A 27098-nucleotide genomic window follows, 5' to 3' on the forward strand; every position below is an offset into this window, starting at 1 on the left:
AGGAAATATCTTAGCTGTTAATCTTATTGCAGCCACACGTTATCAAGCAAAATTAATTCCAAATCCTTACAGTGCTTTGTTATATGGTTTTGAGGATGGTCTTCGGGTTCTAGTTAAGGCAGTTGGGCCAGTAATTTGTTTCCTGAGAATTTCTAAATTTTCAATGATTAATAACATATAATTGGTGCTTTCCCACCCTAAGTCTGTAGGAGAATCTCAATTGTACTTCAAACACCAAGTCCTTTCATGGAGAAGAGACCTCTTCACATTTCATGTTTGTTTGAATTGCCTGGGAGATTAAGCCCAGATTGTATGCATAGCTCCTCTTGGAGAAGCCCAGGCTGGAGCTGTGCCCCATATTCCTCCTAAATTCCAGCTCATTAAGTCCACTAAGCCTGCTCCTCAGAGTCCAAGGGGACCCCAGCATTCATCTGTGGGTCTCCGCACACTGCTACCTTGACCTTTGCAAAGTCTTTGTACCCTGTGGAGAGCAGTGAGGGTGAACTGAAGTCGTCTGCATGAAGCTTTGAGTCCTACACGGTTTTCATGGGCTGCTTAGAGTCACTGTGGGGACTTAAGATCAGCCAGTTCAGATAAATTGTTTTTTCTTTCTGATTATGATGTCTGGTATTTGAAAAAGATTAGATGCTCTTCTAGCACAGTGTAACGAGATAGATAGATAGATAGATAGATAGATAGATAGATACATACATACATACATACATACATACATACATACATAATGCATATACATATATATGCATGTATCTGTTTTCACACATATGTCTGTGTACATACCTTACATGTACTTATAGTACATATAATGCCTTTATTAACTTGTATATATTCATATATTTATGTGGATATTTTGCCTTCTTAAGCAAGCATTTTTGGTTTACAAGACTTATTCTAAAACTATGCATACCCTTTCAAACAATTTTCTCTTAGGAAAAAGTATATAAATGTCTAGGCAGAATCTGTGAAAGGCTGTACACATACAGAATTTAAATTTAGGTGCCTCGCGGATGTCAGTTTCTCTCTGTTGTTTTGCTAGCAGTTGCTAATTAATAAGAGAGATTCTGTCAGACAACTAACATTCTGTACATTCATTTCCAGTATGCATTATGCTGTCCACGACCCATCAACTTTGTGGAAGAATGATCAAGGGCTGACAAAAAAAAACCATCCTGCTGTATTCAATCCTAGGACTAAAACAGAAATGAAAGCAATTGCAGGAAGATGCACTCATAGAGTTCATGTGTGGTGTGTTCTTGCAGAAATCCGTGCGTCTGGTGGTGAATTACCTGAGAACACAGAAAGCTGTCGTGCGTGTGAGTCCCGAGGTGCCACTGCAGAATATTCTGCCCGTCATCTGCGCAAAGTGCGAGGTCAGCCCAGATCACGTGGTTCTGCTCAGGGACAACGTTGCCGGGGAGGAGCTGGAACTGTCCAAGTCCCTGAATGAGCTGGGGATAAAGGAGCTGTATGCGTGGGACAATAGAAGAGGTGAGGCTCGCCACATTGTACGTACCTTTGTGCACAGTGACTCAGACATGAGGTATGCACACAAAACCTGTATGTTCGCCTTGCAGCTCTCAGTAACACTACATAAAGATGGGCATGGGAGGCTGCAGGCACCTCCATTTTTCTCCGTGGTGAAGTAGGGACAAAGAAGAATTTGGCTTGTCACACCCTATGATGCTAAGTATGCCTCTGTCCTCCCACTTCTGCAAATAGCGTTGGCCCTCTGTCTTCTTCTGGGCACTGACAAGTAACAGCAAATAAAAGGAAATGGTGAGGAGAGAGTACCCCTTTCGCTGTTCCCACTCAGACACTGCTTAGAACATTGAGCTCAGTTGTCATTGCGCCCAGGCTGTAGCCACGGCCTGTCTCTGAGATCACTTGTCAGAAGCACATTGACCATCCTCTGAAACCTGCCAATTCTAGTTCCTCTGATCTGTCCTGCAGACAGATTTTGCACTAGCTCACTGTCCACACTGTCCAGGTGGTGTGAATGGGGTGCTTTGCGGCACGGTCATTAGAGCCGTTCGTGAGTTTTGGCCCCTGTGTGATGTTGCCACGGAGCGATATATTATGCAATCAGATTTTTTCCCCCCTGATTGACATAGCAGTTTCAATTTTTCTGTCAGGCAAAAATGTGATTTAAGAGTCCTTGACTTTATAGTCTTCAGATGGACTTTCAGGTGTGCTACCCTTGAACATGGCATAGCGGTTGCCGTCATGAAGTCACAGCAGCCGTGGTTACCTGCAGGGGACCCTTACTAGCACTACTGCTGCCTACGGTAGATGTTATTTATTCCCCAGATAAATTGGACTTTTAAAAATATACAGTTGGAACCAAGTACAGTGGTGCACGCCTATAAACCCAGCACTTGGGAGGCAGAGACAGGCAGATCTCTGTGAGTTCAAGGCCAGTCTGGTCTACAAAGCAAGTCCAGGACAGCCAAGGCTGCACACAGAAATCCTGTCTCAAGAAACAAAACAAGGACAACAACAACAACACAGACCCCACACACACACACACACACACACACACACACACTCACACAGAAAAAAAAACCAAAATATGCAATTGGTCTTTTATATACTCTTACATAGCCTTTAAAATTCTGCTTTTTAGGTAATTTCTTTTTAAACTTTATAAGCAAATATATTGTGAAAACAGTGATCACAATGTGTCCTCTGGGTCCAGTGCATATTTTGCCTTGTCTAAACCCACACTTTCCCTGGGGGTTCTGGGTTTATCCTCTCATTTGACATGGAAGAAAGGGCTTTAGTGCAGGTAGTGTAAGGTACAGGGAGTCTCTTGAAAAGAGTGCTCTGAATGTTTCCTCTAGTCAGGCTTATTGCTGCAGATGCTGTGGCACTTGGGACTGAACTCAGGGCCTCATACATGATCTCTCAATCAGTTATCTTTTTAAAGGCACAGACACTAGTACTCCCAGCATCAGTGGCACAGGCGCAGTTGCTTTAAGTGTGTTTATCTGGTTATGTTTAAACTTGGATTATGGGACATATTGGAGGGAGGAAGTATTTTCTTTTGGAATAAAAGGAAAAGAAGATCTCTCTTACAAAAAAAAATTAATAAAACAAAGAAAAGGAGGGGGAAAAAAGAGAAACGGTCCTATGTTTAGGAACCTGATTGAAAGACTTGCACATCTAGGCTTCTGTGACACACCACACTTGGACATGTCTTGAAGAACAGAAGTCAAACCACTTCCTAGAGAAGTCATACAAGCCCACCCCACTGCTCACAGTTTTCCCAGACATGGATGCTGAAGCCTTCAGCAGGGCCAGGACACTGAGCACAGGTCTTGCACCCACCGCTGGGCATGGAGAGCTGCAGAACATCGAATGGAGCCAATTAGCCTTTCTGCTTGACTGGAACTAGCCGCTTCAGAGCCCCAGAGTACTCTACTCCCATTGCAATCTATTTCCCTACCCCACGGAGGAGGAGAGGCTTCCTAGCCCAAGGTCTTTCACCTGTATGCCTTTTGCCTGAACCCTGCTCTTTTGATGCCCTTGGTTACTACTATCCTGCTATGTGTCTTTTACCTCATTCTGCTGACCTCCAAACATCTAAGAAGAAAGGAGAATTTTCCAGACAGTGTCCTTCAGGACCTTTCTCTGTTTTGAAGCTGGCCAGCAGCTCTGCCAGGGTGTGTGTGTGTGGTACCTTCGTCCGAGGGTGGGGAGCAGGAGGTAACTACCCTTTTCTCAAACCTGCAGCTGCTGGAGAAAGACGGAGGTAGCTTCAAGAAATGAATGCCTCTGCTGGCTGCTCTGTGCGCTCTGATAGAGCAGCATGGAGAATCCCAAGGCTCTGCTGCCCCCTGTGCTCACAGCAGGCCTAGCAGCCTGTGCTGGGCCTAGGAGACCAGGCCTAGAGATACCGGCTAGATCTGCATATGCTCTTGTCTCGCTTCTGTGGGTGATGTAACCCACACTTGAGGCTGAGGGCAGTTAGATCTTTGGTCTGGGTTGCTGCAGACCTCCAAGCTGTTCTCATTTTCTCATTGCCTGCCTTTTTCAGTTCTTCTGACCAAAACGCAGTCTGAGCCTTCCCTGAGCTGTCAAGGTACAGTGAGCCCACAGGCTGCATTCTGCATGGCCCCCCAGAGGGTGCACGGTGGTGATGCCATATGTCAGACCTTAAAGGAACTGAGTTTGGCTTAAGGCATCCCAGGGAAGGGAGGGGGCTTGCTGTGGTGATATGAGGTTAGGATTTAAGTTTTTAGTGCCCTGGGTTTCTCATACAAGACTATATAGTCTCATACAAGACTATACCTTGTATGAGAATTTGCTATGCGACTTAAATGGCCGAGAGTGTTGAAGACAGGAAATTCTATAGCTCAGAATTTCAGGTGAAAGTGATGTGTATGGAAATAGCACCAGTTCCCACTGCCTCAACTTGTCTGTTGTTTTTACTTTTGTGTTTCCTGCCCAGGTCTATCATACCTGCTGCAGAGTATGCACCAATATGAGATTGAACTTGAACTGTATATATCATAGTAATATAGGTATGCAAAGGGTTAGTTCAAATTTGGCACTTATATAGAAAGGCTTGGTTGTATACATGTGCATACACGTATATGTGAAAAGGGAGGTACATATATTTACGCACATGTGTTTGCACATATTTGCATAAGCATATACATACAAACACATACACATACAAAATATGTTTTTAATGAGCCTTTTAGAGTTTATACATACCCATATGAACATACATATATATATATACTAAAATGCTAATATTCTGATGGCTCTTTATATTTGGCAGGAAGTTTGTCATTTTTGCTGAAGTATTTGACAGCAGATTTATTTCTTAAAAAATAATTAATAAAAGAAAATGCAGCATTTACGTGGATCCCAGTCTGTGAGGGATTATCTGAGTGTTGGGGCTGAGTGGCCCCATTCACCAACCCATAGCTGACCTGCCTCATCAGCACTATTCTCCTTTAAGGAACAACAACAACAGCAACAAAAACAAAAACAACTTAGCTATTGTGAGTAAAGCTGTAATAAACACTAATGTGCAAGTGTCTCTTAAAAAAGAAGAAGAAGAACACCATTGTTCTGAACAGGATACTTTCACATGACTGCTTTAGCCATTCTGGGAGAGTCCGCTAGGGGATTTGGACAGAGGTGAACTTTACTGCCTCTTCCTTGACTACCTTGTGTCTAGTGTCTACTGATGGGGACTCTACCTTAGAGATAGGCAGTGATGAGAATGCCCACACGGACCATGTGGGACCGGGTTCTCTTCCAGGAACTTGTTCAGTGGCCTTTTTCTGGTCCCAGAACTGCCCAATTCCCACTTTTCCCATCTAGACAAACAGGTGCTTTGGACTACCTTCAGGGCTACTTCCACTTTTTCCACCTCTTGTGCCGCTCAACTTACCTTTATCTTTGTCTCCATCACTTTAATTCATCCAAACAGGAATTGCTTTGATGGGGATTAAATATGAGCCTCGAAAGTAACTGTCATGCTCACCACGTGTGTGACAGCTCTTAAACTCCGCTCTCTGCAGGGAAATCTGTTTTCCCAGCTCACTGGCCTGGGAGAACATCCTAGATGTCCACGGAGACTTAGCCCGAGGCTGGTGTAGTGGCCTCTCTTGCTTTGCTTTCACCTTTCTACTGTGTTTGCCTCTTACAAGTCCCTGATCAGTCCATGGGCAAAGCCTTTAAGAATGTACCATCAGCTCGAGGCCCAGGTTGGGGCTGTGAAGGTGGAGGCCCTGCTTTACCATATTGCTGTTAGATAGTAGCAGGAGAAGCCGCCTCTCCAAACACTACAGTTGTGGTGCCAGGGCCATTACAGCCCTTCTTTATGGGGTGGCCTCAGTCCTCTGACCAATCACTTTCTATTCAGGAAGGGAAGCAGAAGATTTCGTTTTCTTTCAGTTTTTCTCATTCCTGACTATCATTTTCGTGGGTACTGTAGTATGGCCTGCATGTTAGCAATGCATTTTCTTTCTTGTTTATCCATGGATTTCTACGGTATTATCAATTTTAATGCATCCTTGTCATAGACCATTCAATTGTAAAACTCATATAAACTAGAGATATACATGTTAACGCATGCCACAGTTAGGATAAGATATTATTTTGTGGTGTGAGGTACTTTTTTTTTTCTTCCTAGTTCTATACTGAGTGAGGATTTTGATCTGACTAACTTATAATTATGTGTGTGCATGTGTACCTGTACAGCTGCATCCTCTGAGAAAGTCTGCTGGTTTGGTTGCTGTGTGATGCAGAGCCCACTAATCTCTGTAGCTAAGCCCCTTGCATGTCATTAAGTGCTCTGGCCTGCCCAAACAGGACAAAGGCTTTGCCTCCTGCAGGATGGTCTAAGAACCAATGGGCCCCGGATTCAGCTTTTTTGGGTTGACAGTGTTATTTCATACGTATTTTTTAAAAATACATTGACTTTTATGCTTGTTTAAAACTTAGATATGAAACCACACATCATTAGACACAAGCATTAATGGGCGTTAGCTGAATTTGAGTTAATATATGTATGGCAGTTTGTCAAATCTCACAAGGAGGTGTTTCCACCAGCCGTCTAGTGGGCTGGTTGTCCTGCAGTTTGATCTGGGGGGAAATTGGTCTTTCTAACCTTTACAAAAGAGCTGCTTTTATTCTGTTTTTGTTTGTTTGTTCTTCTCAACTCTGTCATATCTTTATGTGTTGGAAGAGAAGGGCTGGGTGAATGAAAGCCCAGAATAGGCAAATAGGAGAATGTAAGCTTAAAAAGGAAATATTCTGGGACTAAAGAACTCGGTGGTTAAGAGCACGTGGGTGTGGCTCCCAGAGCATGGATGCTGCTCCCACACATCTCTTACTCCAGTTGCAGGGGGTTTGATGTTCTCTTTGGGCCTTTATGAACCCCAAGCACCTAATATACAGGCATGAATTGTAGGGAAATGCACATACACATAAAATAAAATCAATCAATTTTTAACTTAAATATAGAGCAGGACATGGTGGCGCACGCCTTTAATTTCAGCACTCAAGAAGCAGAGGCAGGTGGACTGATGTGAGTTCGAGGCCAGCCTGGTCTACAAAGCCAGGACAGCCAAGGCTACACAGAGAAACCCTGTCTAGAAAAACAAAACAAACAAAAATAAAATAAAATAAAGTAAATTGTTGACATTAAATTAAATGTAGACAAAAGATTATGGAGAAAAACTGATGACGAGAACCACTGGAGCTCTGGTTTAAACAGTGCCCAAGTCTCTTTTACTGCTCCTCCATGTCCCAGGAAATAACAGGGGTTCATGATTTATTTAGCCTTTTTACTTTACTTATACCTCATAAGGTAGACTTTAAAAAAAAAAAACTGATGTCACAGCACTTGCAACAATGCAGTTTGATTGGGTAGCAACAGGCCATCTGTTGCCCTTAGAAACTCAAGTAGTCAAAATGTTCGAGTAGCCCAAACGGAGAAACCCTGTCAGCCCCAGGTGAACACTGCATTTGTAGATTGAGATCCAAAGCAAGTGTAAAAGATCAGTCACATTCATATTGACCATGGTAAGGTGATGATATTTTAAGCATTTTTGATTAAAGTTAACTTCTCCTTTTTTAATATTTTTTATTTTTATTTTTATTTTTATTTTTAGTGCAGCGACTAGCAAGTGTAAAATGACACAGTTCACATTAGCCCTCTTTTGAAAAGCATCACTATCGAACTTCCAATGATTTGGTTCTTTTCATCTTCCACAAGGACAAAGCCACTCTCAGATAAAATGCTGCTTTAGTCACTAAAAACCCGTGTAAGAACTTCATGTGATTTCCCGTGGGCCAGAGGGCTTTGAGGTAGCTCAGAAGGCTTTGAAGGAAATCGCAATGATTTTCTTCTTAGAACTAACAGATTAAAGGATTCAGTTAAGGTTTTAACAACTGAAGTACTTAATCTCATGTTTCAAATGCTGAAAAATAACATTACTACTTTTTTTTTTCTCCAGAAATGTTCAGGAAATCATCACTTGGCAATGATGAGACAGATAAAGAAAAGAAAAAATTTCTGGGATTTTTCAAAGTTAATAAAAGGAGCAACAGTAAGGTAAGTCACATACATGTGACTCTGTGAGGTATAAAGGAGTTTCTCACAATATTTCTACTTAAGATAGCTTGGGATTAAAAAAAACAGTAGTTCTATTTAGTAATACTGATTCTTCACTAGATGCCTAAGAAAGTTATATTTAAGATGAAGGTGTTTACTTACTGGTAGAGTGGAAAACCTCTGGCCTCCCCAAACCCAGGGAAGCCACACCCAGCTGGTGTCCACACTCATATGGCATGCAGCAAAACTCAGCCCAAAGCTCTTGGGTATATGAACGAGTGACTCTTACATTATTAAGTTTAAACATTGTGGTCAGTGTCCCTGAAAATGATTACAGCTTTCCAACTTCAAGTAGGAAGTCTGGAGGCATTTCAGTCAAGACCATCTGTATCTGTTCTGGAATTGGCCATTTTCTGGAACTGTAGAAAATGTTTTTCTACCTTTTTAACATGACCTGAAGTCTCAGAATACAATAAGTTAATTTTTATTTTGTTATTCTTTATGAGATAAGTGTTTATATTCATTATATGTATGCAATATTGTACAATAATTTAAAACCATACCAAAAAGAGTTAAAATGAAGGATTTTTCCTACTCAGTTCCAAGAGCTGCAAAATCATAAACATCTTCTAATTATCTGGCAAATAACACAACACACTTTTAAAAAGTGTATTTTACTAACATGCAATATCCGTTGCTTGCTAATAAATATGGCTCAAAAATACAAAGTTGAGGCTAAAGTGATGGCTCAGTGAGTAAGAGAAGTATTTATTTTGCAAGCATAAAGACCTGAGTTTGAATTCCCAGCTCCCTAAGGGAAGCCAGGAGAATGCATATGTAAGACATACAAATCTCAATCTCTCTCTCTCTCTCTCTCTCTCTCTCTCTCTCTCTCTCTCTCTCTCTCTCTCTCTCTCTCTCTCTCTCTCTCTCTCTCTCTCTCTCTCTCTCTCTCTCTCTCTCACACACACACACCATTTAAAAAAAAAAGACTAATATAAATAATTGACATTAATACCACTCTCTCAGTTGGGATAGGCTCTCCATCTGTGTGGCTTTATAAAAAGTGTGGCAGTCGGGGCTGGAGAGATGGCTCAGAGGTTAAGAGCACTAACTGCTCTTCCAGAGGTCCTGAGTTCAATTCCCACAAACCACATGGTGGTCCACAACCATCTATACTGTGGTCTGGTACCCTCTTCTGGCCTGCAGGTGTGCATGCAGACAGAGCACTGTATACATAATAAATAAATAAATAAATATATATTTTTAAAAAAGGTGAGGCAGTCTCTCAGCTCTGCTTCATAGACCTACACCTCTGTGCTACATAGACATCTACTGCTCTCTCCTTCTGCAATCCTGCAGCTTTAGTTTTATGATTCACCCTGTGCTTGCCGGTGATGGTGCTAATTCTTGGAAACATAAGGTGGTTTGTACAGTACTTCACCAAGCTCTGCCCAGCTGCAGAGGCAACCAGCACTTCCTACCAGACAGAATTTTGCATGGAATTCCAGACACTGGACAGCAAAACCCTCATGTCTTTGGAGATTTCACCACCTAGTCTTCCTTCCTCTGAAACCTCGTAATGGCTTTCTCATTCTGATTTGTGAAAGATGAGGTACATAATTATGTATTTTGTGATCTTTTTCTTGTTCTTCTGCGTTCTTTGAAAATTTGTGCTCAGCATATGTCTCTTTAGTGAGATCTTTTTAGCCTTAGGTAGTTTACTCCCCTCCTCCTATTCTTCCCCTTCCTTTCCTGGCCTCTCTTCCTTTCATGTCAAGTATAAATGAAATTAAAGAATTAGAGTTCTTTAGGACTTTTAATACTGTTTTTGTTCCTGGTATTGTTTAGATGAACTTGCTGGGACTGTGTTTCTGCCATCCCCTTGGTTACCAGTTCATAACAAAACTCCCATTCCCCATCTCCCATTTTAGATCTAGCTGATTCTGTAAGTCACTCACTGAGAGGCAATCCCCCAAAGATAAAGCAAAATATAGGGGTAGGGGTGCGTTTGGTTTAGCCAGAAAGGCAAATGTCAAAGCCTTGGGCTTGGGGGCCCTCTAATTTTGACAACTAGGAATGGCAGATACCAGGAACTGAGGACCTGTCAGGGAAAGAGTCACTGTTGGTCCATAGTTTGCTTTGTTCATTATAAGGATATTTCCTTATGCAGTAGTTTATCTTTTCTGTCTTTGACTTCTAGAGTCATTTTTCACTTTTTATGTACCTCGTCTTTCATTTATTACTGCTTTATTTAAGTATATTTCTGCTCTAGATATCTACTTACTCAGCCTCGTCTTTACTGGATTGTTCACTGTGTGTGTGTGTGTGTGTGTGTGTGTGTTGCATACACTTTCTAGCTCTTTGCCTCTCTCCTTATTATAGTTGGAGATTTTTGTATGCTAAATGCATCCTTGCCTAGTGTCCCTGAAACCCTGAGAGAGAAGAAATATCATTGCATTCTACAGGTCTATCAGTGTAGCCAAAAGCTCATGCCTTTGTAATTTAGTCAGCTATAGTACTAGTAAATGCTAGAATTAACATCTAAGCCCTTGATGTTAACCATGCATTCACATTGTACAATGCTTAGCAAAGTGTGACTTTCAATTTCTTTATCTATAAAAAACACTTTGAGTAAGTAACTTTAAAAATGATTCTTAATAGCCTTTGATGTGATGACAGACTGGCAAATGCATGCCTTGGTACAGAATAAAAATCTGAGAATGGGGACTCATAAAAACATTCCAACTGAAGTTATATTCTAGTATATTGACTTTAAGGAATAATGTTTGTAGGTGTATATAGGTAAGGAAATGCATATGTCCATAAAAATGTTAATAAAGTATATACCTGAAAGGATATAATTTTGGCTAAAGCAAGTGAGGGCACATGTTTTATATTTTAATTTTTTAATGCCTGTCAATTTTGTATCACTTTTGACATCATTTACTCTCTTAAACTGGTTGTTTTCAAGACATGGCCAAGTGTCATCTTAAGATCTAATTAGAAGTGTGAATCCTTGGGTTATGGTCCCAGATTCTCATTATAAGGCAAAGGAATCAAACTTTCCAATTAGGACTCCCTAACTGATTGTGTGGATAGTGGTATATTGTTTGCCTTTTATGGATAGACAGGGGAGATGCAGATATTAAAACTTTGAAATCTCCAAGACCTAGTTAATCACTTGATTTGCTGATCTAACTTTGTCAGTTCATGTCTGCTGCTATTTTTACGTTGAGTACCTTCTAAATTAAAGAAATGCTTTGGGGGCGGGGAACAACACAAAAACCGAGTCAAAACCTTTTCATGAATGATTAGGAGCTGTTTTAAAACAGCATTCTACTTCTTAAAGGAGACGAAATGGGAGTGGGCTCTGCGCTTTCCGTTGCCTGGAAGCTTGGCCATGCCAGTGTTGTTCACCTAATTAGCTGCTGAGGATGCCTGCTCTCATCGGAGTTTGCTTTCCCCTGGAGTTGATGGTGGGGTGCATGTCTGTGTTCTAGGCTGAGCATCTCGGGCTGTCGGGTGCAGATAGTGATGAGGACCCCTCGAAGTCAGCATCTGGAGGGGACTTGAATGTGAGTACTTAATCCAGAGGGTGCTTCTGCTAGCCCGGCAGAACTTCTCACTGCAGATAACAAAACTGAAGGTTACCTTCAGTTCACTCTTCTGCTTGGTTTCCACAGTGGCTGCACGTCGTGGTGCTGTGCGTAGTTACTTGGACCATGTTCAGTATTTCAGCTTCTGCTCTGTGTTCCACTAGGCATGGGCAGGAAAACCCTGCGTTACATTAGGTGAATTTCCATTCTGAAACTTTCCCCACACACTGCTCAGAGTAGGCTGAGAGTTTGTGGCCACTGGCCACCTAGAGCTAGCATATGTTAACCGTCACGACTATAATTTGTCCACAGAGCCCCAAAAGGAATTTCTTCAAACTGCATTGTTCCAGCATTTCAAAATCGGCATCTAGAAAGTTTCTTTATACTTTAAAATACCTGAAACAGTGTTATTCATTTCATCATATAAGTACTTATATTTGAATATTTGTCATCAAAGTCTGACATTTACCTCTAGAATTCATCTTGACAGGTGTAGGGAGATGGTTCAGTGCCTGGTATCCACATACAAAGATAGGTGTGGCTGCTTTGTGTGCCTACAACTCCTTTGTGTGGTGGATCCTGGGAGCTCAGTGACCAGCCAGTCTACCTGAAATGGCAGTCTCCAGGTTCAGTGAGAGACCCTGTCTCAAAGGAGTAAGGTAGTTGGTGACAGAGTTGGACAGACAGTGTGCGCCTCTGGCTTCTTCTCAGCACATGCATACACACATGCGTACGTGCATACACAAATTGCCCAGACAAATTTTTCCATATTGTTAATAACATTGTCACTCTTATTTTCACATCAGATTTTTGTTCTATCCAACATGTATTTGATACTTGAAAACATTTTATAGCAACTTGAAATAATGTATGATATAGAAATATTCATCTAGTTTTTTTTATTTTTAGGCTTATATATATAGCTTTAAGTTATAAAAGACTTTTACAGGTTAAGTTTTTTGTTTTTTGTTTTCTGAGATAGGATTTCTCTATGTAGCCTTGGCTGTCCTGAAATTCACTGTGTAGACAAGGTGGTCTTGAACTCAGAGATCCATTTGCCTCCACCTCCTAAGTGCTGGGAATAAAGGTGTAAGACACCACCACCCAGAAAGGTTAAGTGTTTATAACAATTTCAAGATAATATAGATGTTAAAGTTGTTGATATGGAATCATTAAATATGGGAAGTAAATTTTTCTTGCAAAGACATTTCTTAATAAAATGGAAGATGAATGGTCTTTGACCTATTCCATGGATCCAGAAAATACTCGGCAAAATGTATTACATCTTTCCACATTTACTGATGAAAACTGAGGGACATTTTCTATGATCCTGCCACATGAGCCCTTTTTCCTTATTTGAAGTCTTTCTAGAGGACACACCCCAAGGCACAGTGAACTGTGGTCAAAAATAAACAAATTATCCTCCAAATTTGTTCATGGCCAAAACTTGGGAGCGGTCAGATTTGTGGTTATACTGGAATGGCTGCCGTCTGTGCGGTACAAAGAAAGAAAAGTTACGCTAGCATTTGTCAGATGCTTAGCACACTCACCGTGTTTTGCTAATAAATAGTTTCTAAGTTTTGTATTTGTGAGGCTGAAAGTGTTTGTAATAGTCTTATTTTGCAAACTAATACTTTAAAAAATGATTTACTTTTTAAATCCCCTTGGTGTCAGATCCCCTGGAACTGGAGTTGCAGACAGTTGTAAGCTGCCATGTGGATTCAGGATATTGAACCTGAGTCCTCTGGAAGAGCAGCCAGTGCTCTTCACCACTGAGCCATGTCTCCAGCCCTTGCAAACAAATTCTTTTTTAAAGAGTTATTTATTGTCTATGAGTGCTTTATTTGCAGCAGAGGGCGTCAGACCACATTATAGATCGGTGTGAGCCACCATGTGGTTGCTGGGAATCGAACTCAGGACCTCTGGAGGAGCAGTCAGCGCTCTTGACCTCTGAGCCATCCCTCTAGCCCTGCAAACAAATTCTTAATGATTTGTATTTTCATGAAGTGCAAGCTTATTTTTGTGTGTGAATTGAATTTGTCAATAATATGGAATTTTATTTGAGAACAATCTTGATCTTATTCTTGTCAAGGTCTGGGGTTACTGAAAATTAGCTCACTCAGACTGAGGAAAATGCCTGTTATCTAAGTTAATTGGTGCAACGAGCCTTTATTGTTGGCCTAAGAAAAGTCAAATTTATCTTAGATACAAAAGTCAAATTACATTTTAAAATTAAAGGAAGTAAATAAAAAACGTGGCAGCGGTAATTATGTCACATCTGCCTCTAACCGCAGCTGTGCTGAGATGCACTGATTTTCTGTATGCACTTGAACACAGTTTAATGCTCTGAACTTGAGTGTTTTCTTCTCTCATTGGCTTTATTTTAATGCACTGTGGAAAACAGACTTCTACCTTCACTGTAGCCACTTCTTTTTAACAAGTAAGAATGTTTGCAATTTTGAGGATTTAATGCAATTCCAGGTAAAAAGGGACACATTCTTGCTTATGCCTTTTTCTGTATAAATCACATCAGACTGAATAGAACTATGTAATGATTTTAAGGAAACATCTTCTGTTGGAATCTTAGGTAAGTTTCTACCAGAACTAATCACATATTAAACAGACTTAAAATCAACAGAGGATGACTTTTAAAATTTTATTTATTTATTTATTTATTTATTTATTTATTTATTTATTCTTATAATTCAGATTACATCCTGGTTGTTATCCCCTCACTTGTATCTTCCCGTTCTCCCCTTTTTTTCACCCTATTCTCCTCCCCTAGACCTGTGACAGAAGGGGACCTCCTCCCCCACCATATGATCACAGCCTATCAGGTCTCATCCAGATAGCCTGCTTCCCCTTCCTATGAGTGCCACCAGGCCTCCCCACCAAGGTCAAATAGGGGGCACCAGAGTTCATGTCAGAGGCAGTCCCTGCTCCCAACAACCATGGAGAATGAGCTGTCCGTTGGCTAAATCTGAACAAGGGGTTTACTGCATGCATTGTCCTTGGTTGGTACAGCAGTTTTTGCAGGCCCCCTGGGTCCAGGTCTGCCAGCCTTGGTGGGGCTCCTGGACCTCTGGGTTCTTCTATCTCCCCATTCTTCCATGCTCTTCTCACATGAAGTCCAATAACTAGTCCCAGCATCTGTCCTGATCCCACATCCCCTTTCTCCACATCCTTGACAGCATGTGCTATAACTTGAGTTTTTGATCATAGCCAGTCTGATGGGTGTAAGATAGAATCTCAGAGTTGTTTTCATTTGCATTTCTCTGATGACTAAGGACAAGAATGCTGAGCATTTCTTTAAGTGTTTCTCAGCCATTCAATGTTCCTTTGTTGAGAATTCTCTTGTTTACTTCTGAACCCCATTTCTTAATTGGGTTATTTGGTTTGGTGGTGTTTAATTTCTTGAGCTCTTTATATATTTTTGGATATTAACCCTTTGTCAGATATAGGGTTGGTGAAGACCTTTTCCCAATCTGTAGGCTGTCGCTTTGTTCTGTTGACAGTGTCATTTGACCTACAGAAGCTTTTCAGTTTTCTGAGGTCCCATTTATTGATTGTTGACCTTAAGTTGATATTCTGTTCAGGAAGTTATTTCCTGTGCCAATGAGCTCAAGGCTCTTCCCTACTTTTTCTTCTAACAGATTTAGTGTCTCTGTTTTTATGTTGAGGTCTTTAATCCACTTGGGCTTGAGTTTTGTGCATGGTGATAAATATGGATCTATTTGCATTTTTCTACATGTAAACATCCAGTTAGACCAGCACCATTTATTGAAGATGCTATCCTTTTTTCCATTGTATGGATTTGGCTTTTTTGTCAAAAATCAAGTGTCCATAGGTGTGTGGTCTTCAATTTGATTCCACTGATGAACCAGCCTATTGCTATGCCAGTACCATGATGTTTTAATTACTGTTACTCTATACTACAGCTTGAGATCAGGGATAGAGATTCCTCTGGAGGATCTTTTATTGTATGGGATAGTTTGTTTGTTTGTTTGTTTTTTTAGCTATTCTGGGTTTTTTGTTTTTCCATATGAAGTTGAGAATTGATCTCTCAATGTCTTTAAAAACTGTGTACATATTTTGATAGGGATTTCATTGAGTCTGTAGATTGCTTTTTGTAAGATGGCCATTTTTACTTTGTTGATTCTCCCGATCCACAAGCAAGGGAGATCTTTCCATCTTCTGATACCATCTTCAATTTCCTTCTTTAGATACTTGAAGTTTTTTTTTTCATACAAATCTTTCACTTGCTTGGTTAGAGTTATACCAAGATATTTTATATTATTTGTGGCTATTGTGAAGGGTGTAGTTTTTCTAACTTCTTTCTCAGCATGATTGCCATTTGTATACAGGAGGGATGCTGACTTTTTTGAGTTGGTTTTTTTTTTTTGTCCAGACACTTGGCTGAAGGTGTTTATCAGCTGTAGGAGTTCTCCAGCAGAGGATGACTTTTGACAGCTATAAACTCATTAGTGTTTCAGGCTTGTCTTTCATCAGCCTAAGTTTTATCCATGAGATGTTGAAAATGTCTTCTAACATTTCAAACACTCAATAAACATCATATGTTTGAGTAGGGAACCTATCATATCCAAGGGCTTGGCATTTCATATGTTTGAGGCTAGTATATAAACAAGGACATCTCCTACATTAGTGAATGGTAGCTTAATTTTATAATAAACGTTGCTAATTTATGTGAGCTATTTTGGTGTACTTAGGAAGAGCATTAAGATCATAGTCATGATGTGCACAGCTGGCTGGCTGGCTGGATAGATGGATAGGTAGAGGAGTGGATAAATGGATGAGTGGATGGTGGGTGGGTGAATGAATGGATGGATGGGTGACTCATAGATAACAGAACCTAGGGGAAAACTTCATAGGAAATAGACAAAGCATTTAAAAAAAAAAGTAAGATCTGCAAATATGTGTAACAATAGAACTGTTTATGGAATCAGAGGCCACCCTTTTGGACAGGTCGATTCAATACCATTGTTTCAGTTTTGGTTTCATTTCAGAATGCATTAAGTTAATTATAAAGTTTAGTTGGAAAAATTAACAAACAAGAGGAGCCAAGAAAACCTGAAAAGCCAGGAAAATGGAAAGCTTTACTGATTTTTTTTAAAAAGTAGACTTTGAAGCCTTGAAGAGAATTGTAGCAGGTAGCACAGTGATGCAATAGGAAAACTGGGAGCCAGTTGCACAGCAAATGCAGGAGACAGCACAGTCAACACTCAACAGTGAGGGCAGTGAAAACGTGAACAAGTAAGGGTGGGAATGACCATGAAGAAAAATGAAAAGTGTACGTGTTCCGCAGCATACGCCAGAACAAATCTGAAGATCAGAAATCTACATGTGCATATTGAAACCAGGCATGTGGCCAGCAGAAAACATGTGTGAACAATTTTCTAACTGTGGCTCAAACTCAAGATGTGCTAATGAGAACATTAATAAGTTTGGCTGGGGTGTGGGGGGAATTTGAATGACAGCATGAAGAATAAAGGCATAAGAAAGCAATCCAGGAGAAGGAGGAGGGAAAGCAAGAGCAAATAGGAATGCAAGAATAGTATAAAACTATAAAGCTCCAAATGTCACATGGGAGAGGGCTTTTATTTTTTTTTTCATTAATTAATTTATTTGTTCATTTTACATCCCAATTGCAACCCCACTCCCTCATCTTCTCCCACTCCTACCCTCCCACCCACTTCCCCCATACTTGCTCCCTCCACCGGGTGCCAATATCCGCCCCCAACCCGGTACATCAGGTTGCATCAGGACTAAGTGCCTCCCCTTTCACTGAGCCAAGACATGGCAGCCCTGCTAGGGAAATGGGATCCAGAAGGAGGCAACAGAGTCCAAGTCAGAGACAGCCCCTCCCACTTCAGTTGTTAGGGGACCCACTTGAGGACCAAGCAGGCCATCAGCTTCATATATGTAGAGGGCCTAGGACCAATCCATGTATGTTCTTTGGTTGGGGGGTCCAGTCTCTATGAGCCCAGTAGAAATAGAGAAGGCAAACTGAAGTGGGTACATAGATGGGAATGCATTACGATGCCGAGAGAAAAACCGATGTGCATGATGCATAAATTATTGAAAATAGCATGGACTGGACCTAGGCCCCCTACGTATATGTAGCCAATGGACAGTTTAGTCTTCATGTGGGTCCCTAGTAAGGGGAGCAGGGGTTGTCTCTGACATGGCCTCTGTTGCCTGCTTTCGGATCACAGCCTCCTAGTGGGGCTGCTGCCTTGCCTAGCCTCAGTGAAGAGGATGCATTTAGTCCTGATGTGACTTGATGTGCCTAGGTGGGTTGATGGGGAGGGGGTCTCCTTTTCTGAGGAGTAGGGGACGGGGGGGGAAGAAGGGGAAAATAGAGGGAGGGTGGGACTGGGATGGAGAGGAGGGAGGTGGATAGGGTTGGGATAGAAAGTGAATGAAAATAAATGAATGAATAAATAAATATACAAAATAGTTGAAGCTCAGACATGAGAAATGCTAATGAGTTACAACGAGCTCTCATTTATTGCCTATTAGATGGCAAAATTTCAGAGGTTTGCCCACCACCTCTCCTGGCTAATCTGTGGGGATTTTTCGGTGTGCTACTGAGCAGAATGCATTTAAAATGCAGAATTCGGGAATATCTGCTCAAATTATAAGTAGATTCATATTCTATGCATCAGAAATCCTACACTTATAAATCTATCAATCCCAAAAGCTCCCTCACCAGAGTCTGTGATGACTCAGGAGGCTGTTTCTTGCAGTATTATTTGTAATAGCAGGCGCCCTTCTGTGGGAGACAGAAAGATTAAACAGCCGTGATTCAGCATGATTAATGACTGCAGAACTGTAAAGAGAAGGGAAAGATGGTTACCCACCAGTGTGGAGTGTTCTCTGCGATGTTTTTTTTTCCTATTAGGAAATTAATGGTAATTAATTTTCATGTAAAATAAAGTCTGTAAATGTAGCTTTGATATGCTAGTCAACCGTTGGTTTTGAAAATAGTTCAAAACCTAGGGCAGGATGGCATGTCATGAGATGGTGACCGTCTCTGCTGCCCCAGCCCTCTCTGGCCTCCGTGGCGAGCTGAGTTGTATAATCTCTGTTAGTCTTCCTTTCACCGGAGGTGGATGGTTGATCAAGTCTGTTGAACTTGTTGAATCCCTTTGTGTGTTTGATATGATCTCCCCCCTAGGCAAGTGTGTAGGTGACACAGCATCTCCTAAGAACACTGTGCTACTATTTCTTGTCACTTTGCTGTTGTCTTCTAGCCTGCAAGTACACCCTTAATTTGATCAGAGGGCAGGGTCTGATTGCATCAGCAGTCAGGGTCATGGCAGCCCTCAGATCTTTGTATGTTCTCTGTTTTGAAGGATTGAAGGGAAGCTATTCCTCCTCCTAGTGGTATGGTGTAGACTTAGGGACTACCACTGTATAAGTGCAATGATAAGCTGCAAGCACCTCATCAGCACCCCCCATCACTTGATGTCTTCTCCTTCTAGGCCTGGACCAGGCTGTATATTGCTATACAAGCTGTGTGGTGATTGATGGCTTTGTGACTTTGAGTGCTCTTCTGCCATTGGAGCTGGGAGCTGTTTGGAGGGCTGTGTGTGGGGTGTGTGTGTGTGTGTGTGTGTGTGTGTGTGTGTGTGTGTGTGTGTGTGTGTTTGAGGGTAATGTCAGGCTCTGTGAGAGCCAGGACAAGGACAAGCACCTGCCTCAAGGTCAGGAGCAAGCATTAGATTCCAGACCAGCAGGAGAGCCTGTCCATCTTGACTTCTTCACTGTAAAACAGTATTCTCCAGGAGAGCTCAGTGTAATGCCATCCACAGGGAAGCCTTCTTAAATGGTGAACACAATTGAGTGGACCCTTGTGGGAGAGGTTGCAGATATTGTTGGTTGCTTTTTTTTTTCCTTGGGGAGTTTTAAGTAGTATCAATGGTCCACATAATCCACTTCTCAGGCAAATTCAGTTTCTGCACACTGAAGTTTACCTTATTCCAAGATTTAGCTTCCTTTGTTACTTATATCATATTAAATATACTTAGTCCCTTCCTAATAGCTTCAAATGCTTTTCTTGGGATTCCACACTTTCCAGGAAGCTCCTCTTTCTAGGCCCACAGAAGGGAATGTGCTTTAGAGGACTTGTCATTAGCTAAGGGACCCTGGGCAAGACACAGACCTTGTCTAGAATCAACCATGGGAGATAATCTACTGTTGATAGGCCCTATCACTTGATTTAAAACAATTTCTATGAATGCACCAATCTAAACTTCATTCATTGGGCTCCTACTTGCTACTATGAAGTCAAAGGATTTTGATGAATGAGCTAAAGAATCAGTGACTAAAAAGCAAATAAATAAAATTAAAACGAGAGGCATTGTTATTCGCTTGCCCTGTTACTCACATGTTGTTCACTCAGTGGGGAAAACTGATCCCGTGTGCAGTTCTCCTGTGCAGGAGGAGCCTCTTGCTCTGTTTCGTAGTTGGTTCCATAGTCAAAGCTCTCTGGGGTCTCTGCCCACAGACCTTGGTTTTGTTGGTGCAAGCCACTTAGGACTCCAGAAAATACCAAAGAAGCCCATAAACACAAGGACAACTTAGGAACTGTTATTAGAAATACCATCTTAAGAAGATTCTGTCATATTCCCCACACGTTCCAGCCTGCCTTCAGCCCCTGCTGGCACTGGTCTCACGGGGAGGACAATGAACTCCCAGAGGCTGCCAGAAGGATGTGTGTGGTGCTGGCTCCACCACAGGGTGTCAGTGTTCCCACAAGCACAAGGACTCAGGCATGCCCTAGCTAGGAAAAGCTTGAGAAGGCTGTTTCTGGAACATTCACAAATTGCTAATAAGAAAATATACCCTGAGGGCCGAGTCATGTGCTTGTAGGGTAGAACTAACTTTTGTTAGAAATCAATTTTGTATAGTCTGTATCTTTACGTTATATATTCAGAAGGATAAAATGAATAGCAGATGGCAATTTTAAAATATATTTTTATTTATTCTTTGAGAATTTCATGCGTGTATACAGTACATTTTGATCATATCCACCCCACAGCTCTACTCTGACTCCTCCAAGATCACAATGCCACATATCTCTCTGAACTTAATGTCCCCCTTTGTCTTTTTACCCACAATTAGTGCTACTAGTATGTGCATGAGTAGAGTGGGAATCACAAAATGCTTTCTAGTCTCCACGGTGTCTTGTCACATTGAGCCTTTCTCAGTGGCAGAGCCACCCTCACACACACACACACACACACACACACACACACACACACACACACAAACAAACATACACAAACACACACACGCACACTGGCAGGTTTGTTCCCCCCTTGCCCCTCCCCCTCCCTCACCTCCACCCTTCCCCCTTTCCCCCCACCCCTACCCCCACCGCCTCATTTCACATCATATACTTAAATGTTCACCCTGTTTATCTTCATAGTGGTAAGGCTGGATGTGCTTGCATAGAAGGAAGCTGGGAGTCCAGCACAGCAAAGAGCCCTTGCCTAGCACACCGGACCCTGGGTTCCATCTGAGGTTCCATCTGCAGTGCGGAAGGAGAATGGCTCTAGGTCGTGTCTGTTGGAAGTTGCACTCATGTGAGCACTCACAGTCCTCTGACTTCATAGCCCTATCTTTCCCTGTGCTGGATAGATCCAGAACCACCACCACCACCACCACCACCACCACTATCAACACCACTACCAACACCACCACCAGTACCTTTAGAAGAACAAAGTACTGCTGAGTGAGAGGGAGCACAGTGCAGGCTCCCGGCTCTTTTTTCTTCTTCTTCTTCTCCTCCTCTTCTTCCTCTCCTCTTCCTCCTCCTCCTCCTTCTTCTTCTTCGATATTTTTATTTTTTATTTTACTTTTTTTATTTTAATTTTATTAATTTATTCAGATTACAACTCAATTGTTATCCCATCACTTGTATCCTCCCATTCCTCCCTCCCTCCCACTTTCACCCTATTCCCCTCCCCTAGGTCTATGACCAAGGGAGACCTCCTCTCCCATTATATGGTCATAGGCTATCAAGTCTCATCTTGGTAGCTTGCTTATTCTTTCTTTCTTGATAAAACTCATGTATCTGTCACTTGGCACTGCCCATGCCGCCATTGTCTCCAAAACCGTTTTCATTTGGAATATTTTTCACTTGCTTGCTTGCTTGCTTGCTTGTTTGTTTGTTTTGTTCTGTTTTTAAAAGGAAGCTAGCAGAAGAATTAGTGAATCTGGGAATTTTATGGCTCTCACAAGACTATGTTGCTACATTGATTTCCAGAAGGGCAAGCTCCTGCCAGATACAAGGACCAATTCCTTGTGAAGCTTCTCTGTGTTGCATTTCTTTTCCCACGGCTCAGTTGGGAAACTCCTACACATTAGAGGTATATGGACCTCACTACACAGCTGAGAGAAGCTATCAAAAATTCCTCTCCCCCCCATGTACTTGTGAAAAGTGGTAATTAAAATATTCCAAGTAGGCTGATGAGATGACCGAGCATGTAGAGGCGCTTGCGGCCAAGTATGATGGCTTGATTCAGTTCCTGGGACCCACATGGAAGAAGAGGAGAAATGCCTGCTGCAAAGTATCCTCCTCTGTCTGACCTCTACATATGTGCCTCTCATAAACTAAGTAAATGAATGGAAAAATTATATTAGAAACAAAACAGTCATATTACGCCTCTCCAAAGGGCCACTGTGGAAGCTGCCAGGGAGACATTTATATTTAAAGCTTCAATGACTTTTCCTCCCAAAGTATTTGCAATGAGAGTTCAGATTAGTGCCCCTTCTCCAAAATAATTGGCACAAGAAATATCTGCAGCATTTGTGCTTGTTTTTTTTTTCCAGCTGATAGCCCTTAATTCAAGAGTTCAAAGTCTGAAAGGCTTCCCAGTGGGAAACATAAGCATCGTGTCAGCACCCAGAACATTTGGAATGTCAGGGCTTGGGAGATTGCTAATTGTCCAATTAGAGATGCTGTGCTCATCAGCATCTGTTAGGGAAGTGAAATATCTGAAGGTGGGGAGGCTAGGAAGACGGCTCAGTGGGCAAAGTATTTGCCACAATCCCAGCTCTGGGAGGCAGAGACAGGAGGATTTCAGGGACTCGGTGATCCCCAAGTTCAGTGAGAGACTAGGTCTAAAAAATAAGATGAAGAGCAATAGAGGAAGACACCTGCCATCTATGCGTAGTCTCCACACGCAAACCCACACATGCGTGCAGGTGCGTTAGAGTTAGAAAGAAAAACAGGTCTAAGACAGTCTGGCATGTAGCCTAATGACAGATTGCCAGCCTGTCCTATTGTGTATGTGAGCCTAGATTCCATTTCTATAAACACTGTGTGTGTGTGTGTGTGTGTGTGTGTGTGTGTGTGTGTGTGTGTGTCTTTCTGTCTGTCTGTCTCTTGCTTTCTCTGCCTCTGTCTCTCTGTCTCTTTGTCTGTCTCTCTCTCTGTCTGTCTCTCTGTCTCTTTGTCTGTCTGTCTGTCTGTCTGTCTGTCTCATGATAGAAATGTGTCAGAGGAGACTACTCATCTCTTGATGCTAGGAACCCCAAGAAACAAGAGGATGAGATTCAAATATCCCCAACAAGGCTATTGTCCCAGGGATCTACAGTCCCTTCACTAGACCCCACCTTTTGAAGACTCCACCACCTGCTACTAGGTTCTAAGAACCAAGTCATGGTCCTTCAGAGGACACTTCTCACACAACAATTGCAGAAGCTTAGCTTGAAGTGCATATCAGAGCCTGAAAAGTTGATCAACCTTAGCTACCTCTGAGTGAGAAAAGGAAGTACAGATTTTTAGCTTCTACTGAAAACATAATATTTGTAGCGATGTTGGGGGTAGAAAATGTCCCTTTCAAACACTGATTTCTTCTCTGTTCCCTTAAGGTATGATCTGCTATTCCCTGCATCCTTAGTTCTCTCTTGGCCTTCTCCATATTCTTTAACAGATGAATATAAAGCTAGATTTTCAACATGGCTGCACGTTGATTGGTGTAAGTTGCTTCAGATACCGAGGAGAGGTAACATATGCATGATCATTTCCAGCCAGAAAATGGTAGTTCTGTGCTACCCATGCACACCTGTGACCCATCACCAGGACATCCACTACCTTCAGAGAGCACCCAGAACCTCACGTTGTGGCACAGCCCAGTTGCCATGATCTCGCCAGTGGTGATTCTCCCAGCTCTCTGCCCAGTCAGTGCTCCCACCTCCTAACCTTGGGGTTTGTGGGGATAGTTACAACCCTCAACAGCTGGAGAGATGCTGTCTGCAGACCCCTTAGCTCAGAGCCTGGGAGATCTGGCTGCCTGGGCAAGGTGCATCTTTCTGGGGCCTCCTTACTTCTCCAACCTCACCTCTTCTTTTGGGGCTCCCTCAGACTTCCTGTGCACATTTGTTTGTGTCTTGATCTAGATCTGTGTGGAGATAGGCTTCCTACACTATGGCTTTTCCCGGAATATATCCTTTCAAAGAATTGTGGAATCTTTGTTCTGCTCGTTGCTCATTACTAGCCCTATCTCGGGCCTCTTCCTATCTTGTCCTGACCCTCTGGATTTATTTTCATTTTGTACCCTGAGAATGTCAAATAGTGGGCACATGGCCAGCTGTGCTGTGCACAGACAGTCTTATGATCTCATGTGTTTTTTTCTACACTGAGTTATTTCTTCCTGAAGACGTCTGATATTGGCTCTTGTAACTGCCAGCTCTCTTGTCTACTTTCTCCCTGGGCTTAGGCAGGCAAAATCAGGCAGAGTAGTCGTAGGGTCCCTGGCAGCATGTAGCCTCTGCTTTTGCAGTCCTAGAGTGAGCTCATCTCTAGTGTTGAGGACCTTGGACCAGGTATCATGTGACATGTGTGTCTACCCCTACAGTGTCTTTCAAAGCCCCCAGAATTCCCTGCTTCTCCATCTACTTTACATTTTCTTCCCTACCGGCCAGCCTTTCTTGTGACTTCCAGGTTAAATCATGGTTTACTAGTATTTCCATTGTAAGTGGGTCCCATGTTGACCTTGTCTCCTGCCGTGAGTGTCATGACTGAAGAGACTCGGAGGTCTTCGGTGTCTTACTGTGTTCAGGTCTCCGCTCTGCAAACTGCATCTGAGGGTCCTTCTGCACTTTAGAAATACTCCTCACCCCAATTCATATTGAATTGCTGAGGACAAACCAAGCCACCCAGCTGTCACCCACAGCTCACAAGGCTTAATGTTTAGCCACATTTATATTGTATCCTTTCTTATTAATTTCCAAGAGTCACAGGGCATACAAATGGTGTTGCCCCTCTAATCCCAGCACACTTCTCCCTCAGGTCATGACTCCTCTGAAGCTTCCTTCCCCACCCAGGGTAAAGATGATTTGAAACACTTATTCTTTAATTATAGTGCACAGCGTCACCTGTGAAGAGTGTCCATAAACAATACACAGTATATTTGTATAGTTTAACAAGTGAGGACTCCTTTTCTGACAAATGAAAATTATATAACTTTATCTGCATGATACGTTATTCCTATACAAGTAGACCATGTGATAGAATCTGGATCAAGGCAACATCTCTATTACATCACAGCTACTTTCTATGGTGAAAGCTTTTAAGTTTTACTTTATGCACTTTTTAAGCATATAGAGCATTGCTAAGTATAATCATCACGATGTGTAATGATCAGCTCCTCTGAAGTGAGGATTTATTTTCTAATGTCTGGTCTTGATTCATGGAATAAGAACAATTAATATTGGTAAGGGGAAAGATGAGAGAGGGAGGATGGAAAAAGCACCTGAAGGAAATGATAAAGAAACAACAGGGGCAAAAAAGAGGAAGAGCAGCGGCCACCCCTGCAGTTACTAACCACACAGGCATGATTCCCTGAACCTTCCTCTCCATGGCATCTGCCCAGCACATTCATCAGCATCTTGACTAAACCTGCGCTGATGCTGTGGGCTTGGGGCCATGCTTCCCCGATAAAAGCCCATCCTACACACTGGGGATCTGCTTCCTCATGTGGAGTAGGTTACTCCTAGTGACAGAGGAGGAAAGTCTGAGCACGGAAGCTCCAGGCTTCTCCTGAATTCCCAATCTGACTCTTCTCTTGAGGAGCTCCAACTCAAGGGGACACCAGGGCTTCCAGCCCAAGTAGAAACCTTTAAAGGAAAGGGAAAGAGCCAAGGCTAAGACATAATTTTTTCCAGTTCTTCAGCCATACTATCTTGTGCTTTGCAAGCCTACCCTTATCCCTTTAACTTTGGCCACGGTGTACACGTATGCGCACATGTGCTAGCATGCACCTGAGGTGCAAATGTATATGTAAAGGGTGGTATTAGTGGCTACTATTGGAAACAGGCATCCAGAGATAGGCTGAATGTATGACCTATCACTGCTCTATACTTGACCTCCATTGTGTGGTGAGAAAGATCAAAAAACCCTTTTCATGTCATGGTCAGAGTGCCCCCCCCCCCGCCCTAGTAGCTGGGCTAAGAGTGCTTTCAGCTGTGGTCAAAGCTGTGCACCTGTAATTAGACAGTACAAGGCCTTTGAAGGGAGGCCTCCCATAAAGCTGGACACGTGTGTGTAGTGCTTCCTGCTGTGCCCCGCCCCTGGAGCTCAGTGTCTCCTTTTGGGGATAACTAGGTTGAGGTTTCAAGAAGGATATTTCACTGGAGATGACATTGAGCTGCATGCTGAGATAATTTGGTAAATTCAGACAATAACTACTTCCTGGATACTGGAGGAAGTTTTTTTTTTTGAAAGGAAGAAAAACAATGAAAAGTAAAAAGGTAAGGAATTGCTTGGCTTCCTCGCTTGAAAATAATAGCTATTTATTGTTATTATCTATGTAGTACAGCTTTTTATCTAAAGATTTTAAGCAAAAATATTTTTATCATAATTCCTAAGGTACTGTATTGCATTTGATATGGTTTCTTTTTAGCATAATGGATTTCTGCATTAGAATGGACCAGAAGCATTTTGCAAGTTTGTGTGAATAGCACGTGTGTGTGTGTGTGTGTGTGTGTGTGTGTGTGTGTGTGTGTACACACATTGTGAGGCTCTTCCATTCTCACTCACTCTATGTAATGTGATGTGACCTTTCTTGGTCTTGTGGAAGGATGGATGCTGGCAATTATCTGATTGATGTAGGCTGTCCTCCATAAAAATCTTTTTAATTGGACTCTGAATAGATACCTCAAGTAAAGTCTAAACAAGTCAAGTAGCTGACTTACACATTACTAGGAAGGTGGTGGTCTGCTTAGGTTCCATGAACTCAAGTATTGACTCTATTTAATATGTGCTACTCCTTAGATTCCTCTGAGTGTTTATTTATTAATTTTGGGAGTTTGAACTATGCAGAAAGAAAAGCCATGAACTCCCATAAACTATATATACAGCCAATGTCACT

General features: G+C 42.1%; 1 protein-coding gene across 18 annotated transcripts in view; it reads left to right on the top strand.

Moving 5' to 3' along the window:
* The window catches only part of COBL (cordon-bleu WH2 repeat protein), a 244509-nt gene that overhangs the window by 94876 nt on the left and 122535 nt on the right, over positions 1-27098 (top strand). For 7 of the 18 annotated variants that reach the window (XM_084798316.1, XM_084798317.1, XM_084798307.1 and 4 more), the window contains exons 4-7: positions 1278-1506; positions 4055-4099; positions 7998-8095; positions 11599-11673. In XM_084798316.1, the coding sequence (XP_084654442.1) occupies positions 1278-1506; positions 4055-4099; positions 7998-8095; positions 11599-11673 (447 nt within the window). The remainder of the gene's footprint in view (positions 1-1277; positions 1507-4054; positions 4100-7997; positions 8096-11598; positions 11674-27098) is intronic. The other 11 variants (XM_084798322.1, XM_084798309.1, XM_084798306.1 and 8 more) reach the window with 3 other exon arrangements.

The sequence above is a fragment of the Acomys minous genome, assembly GCF_964271855.1.
Source record: "Acomys minous genome assembly, chromosome: 10".
Taxonomy (NCBI): Eukaryota; Metazoa; Chordata; class Mammalia; order Rodentia; family Muridae; genus Acomys; species Acomys minous.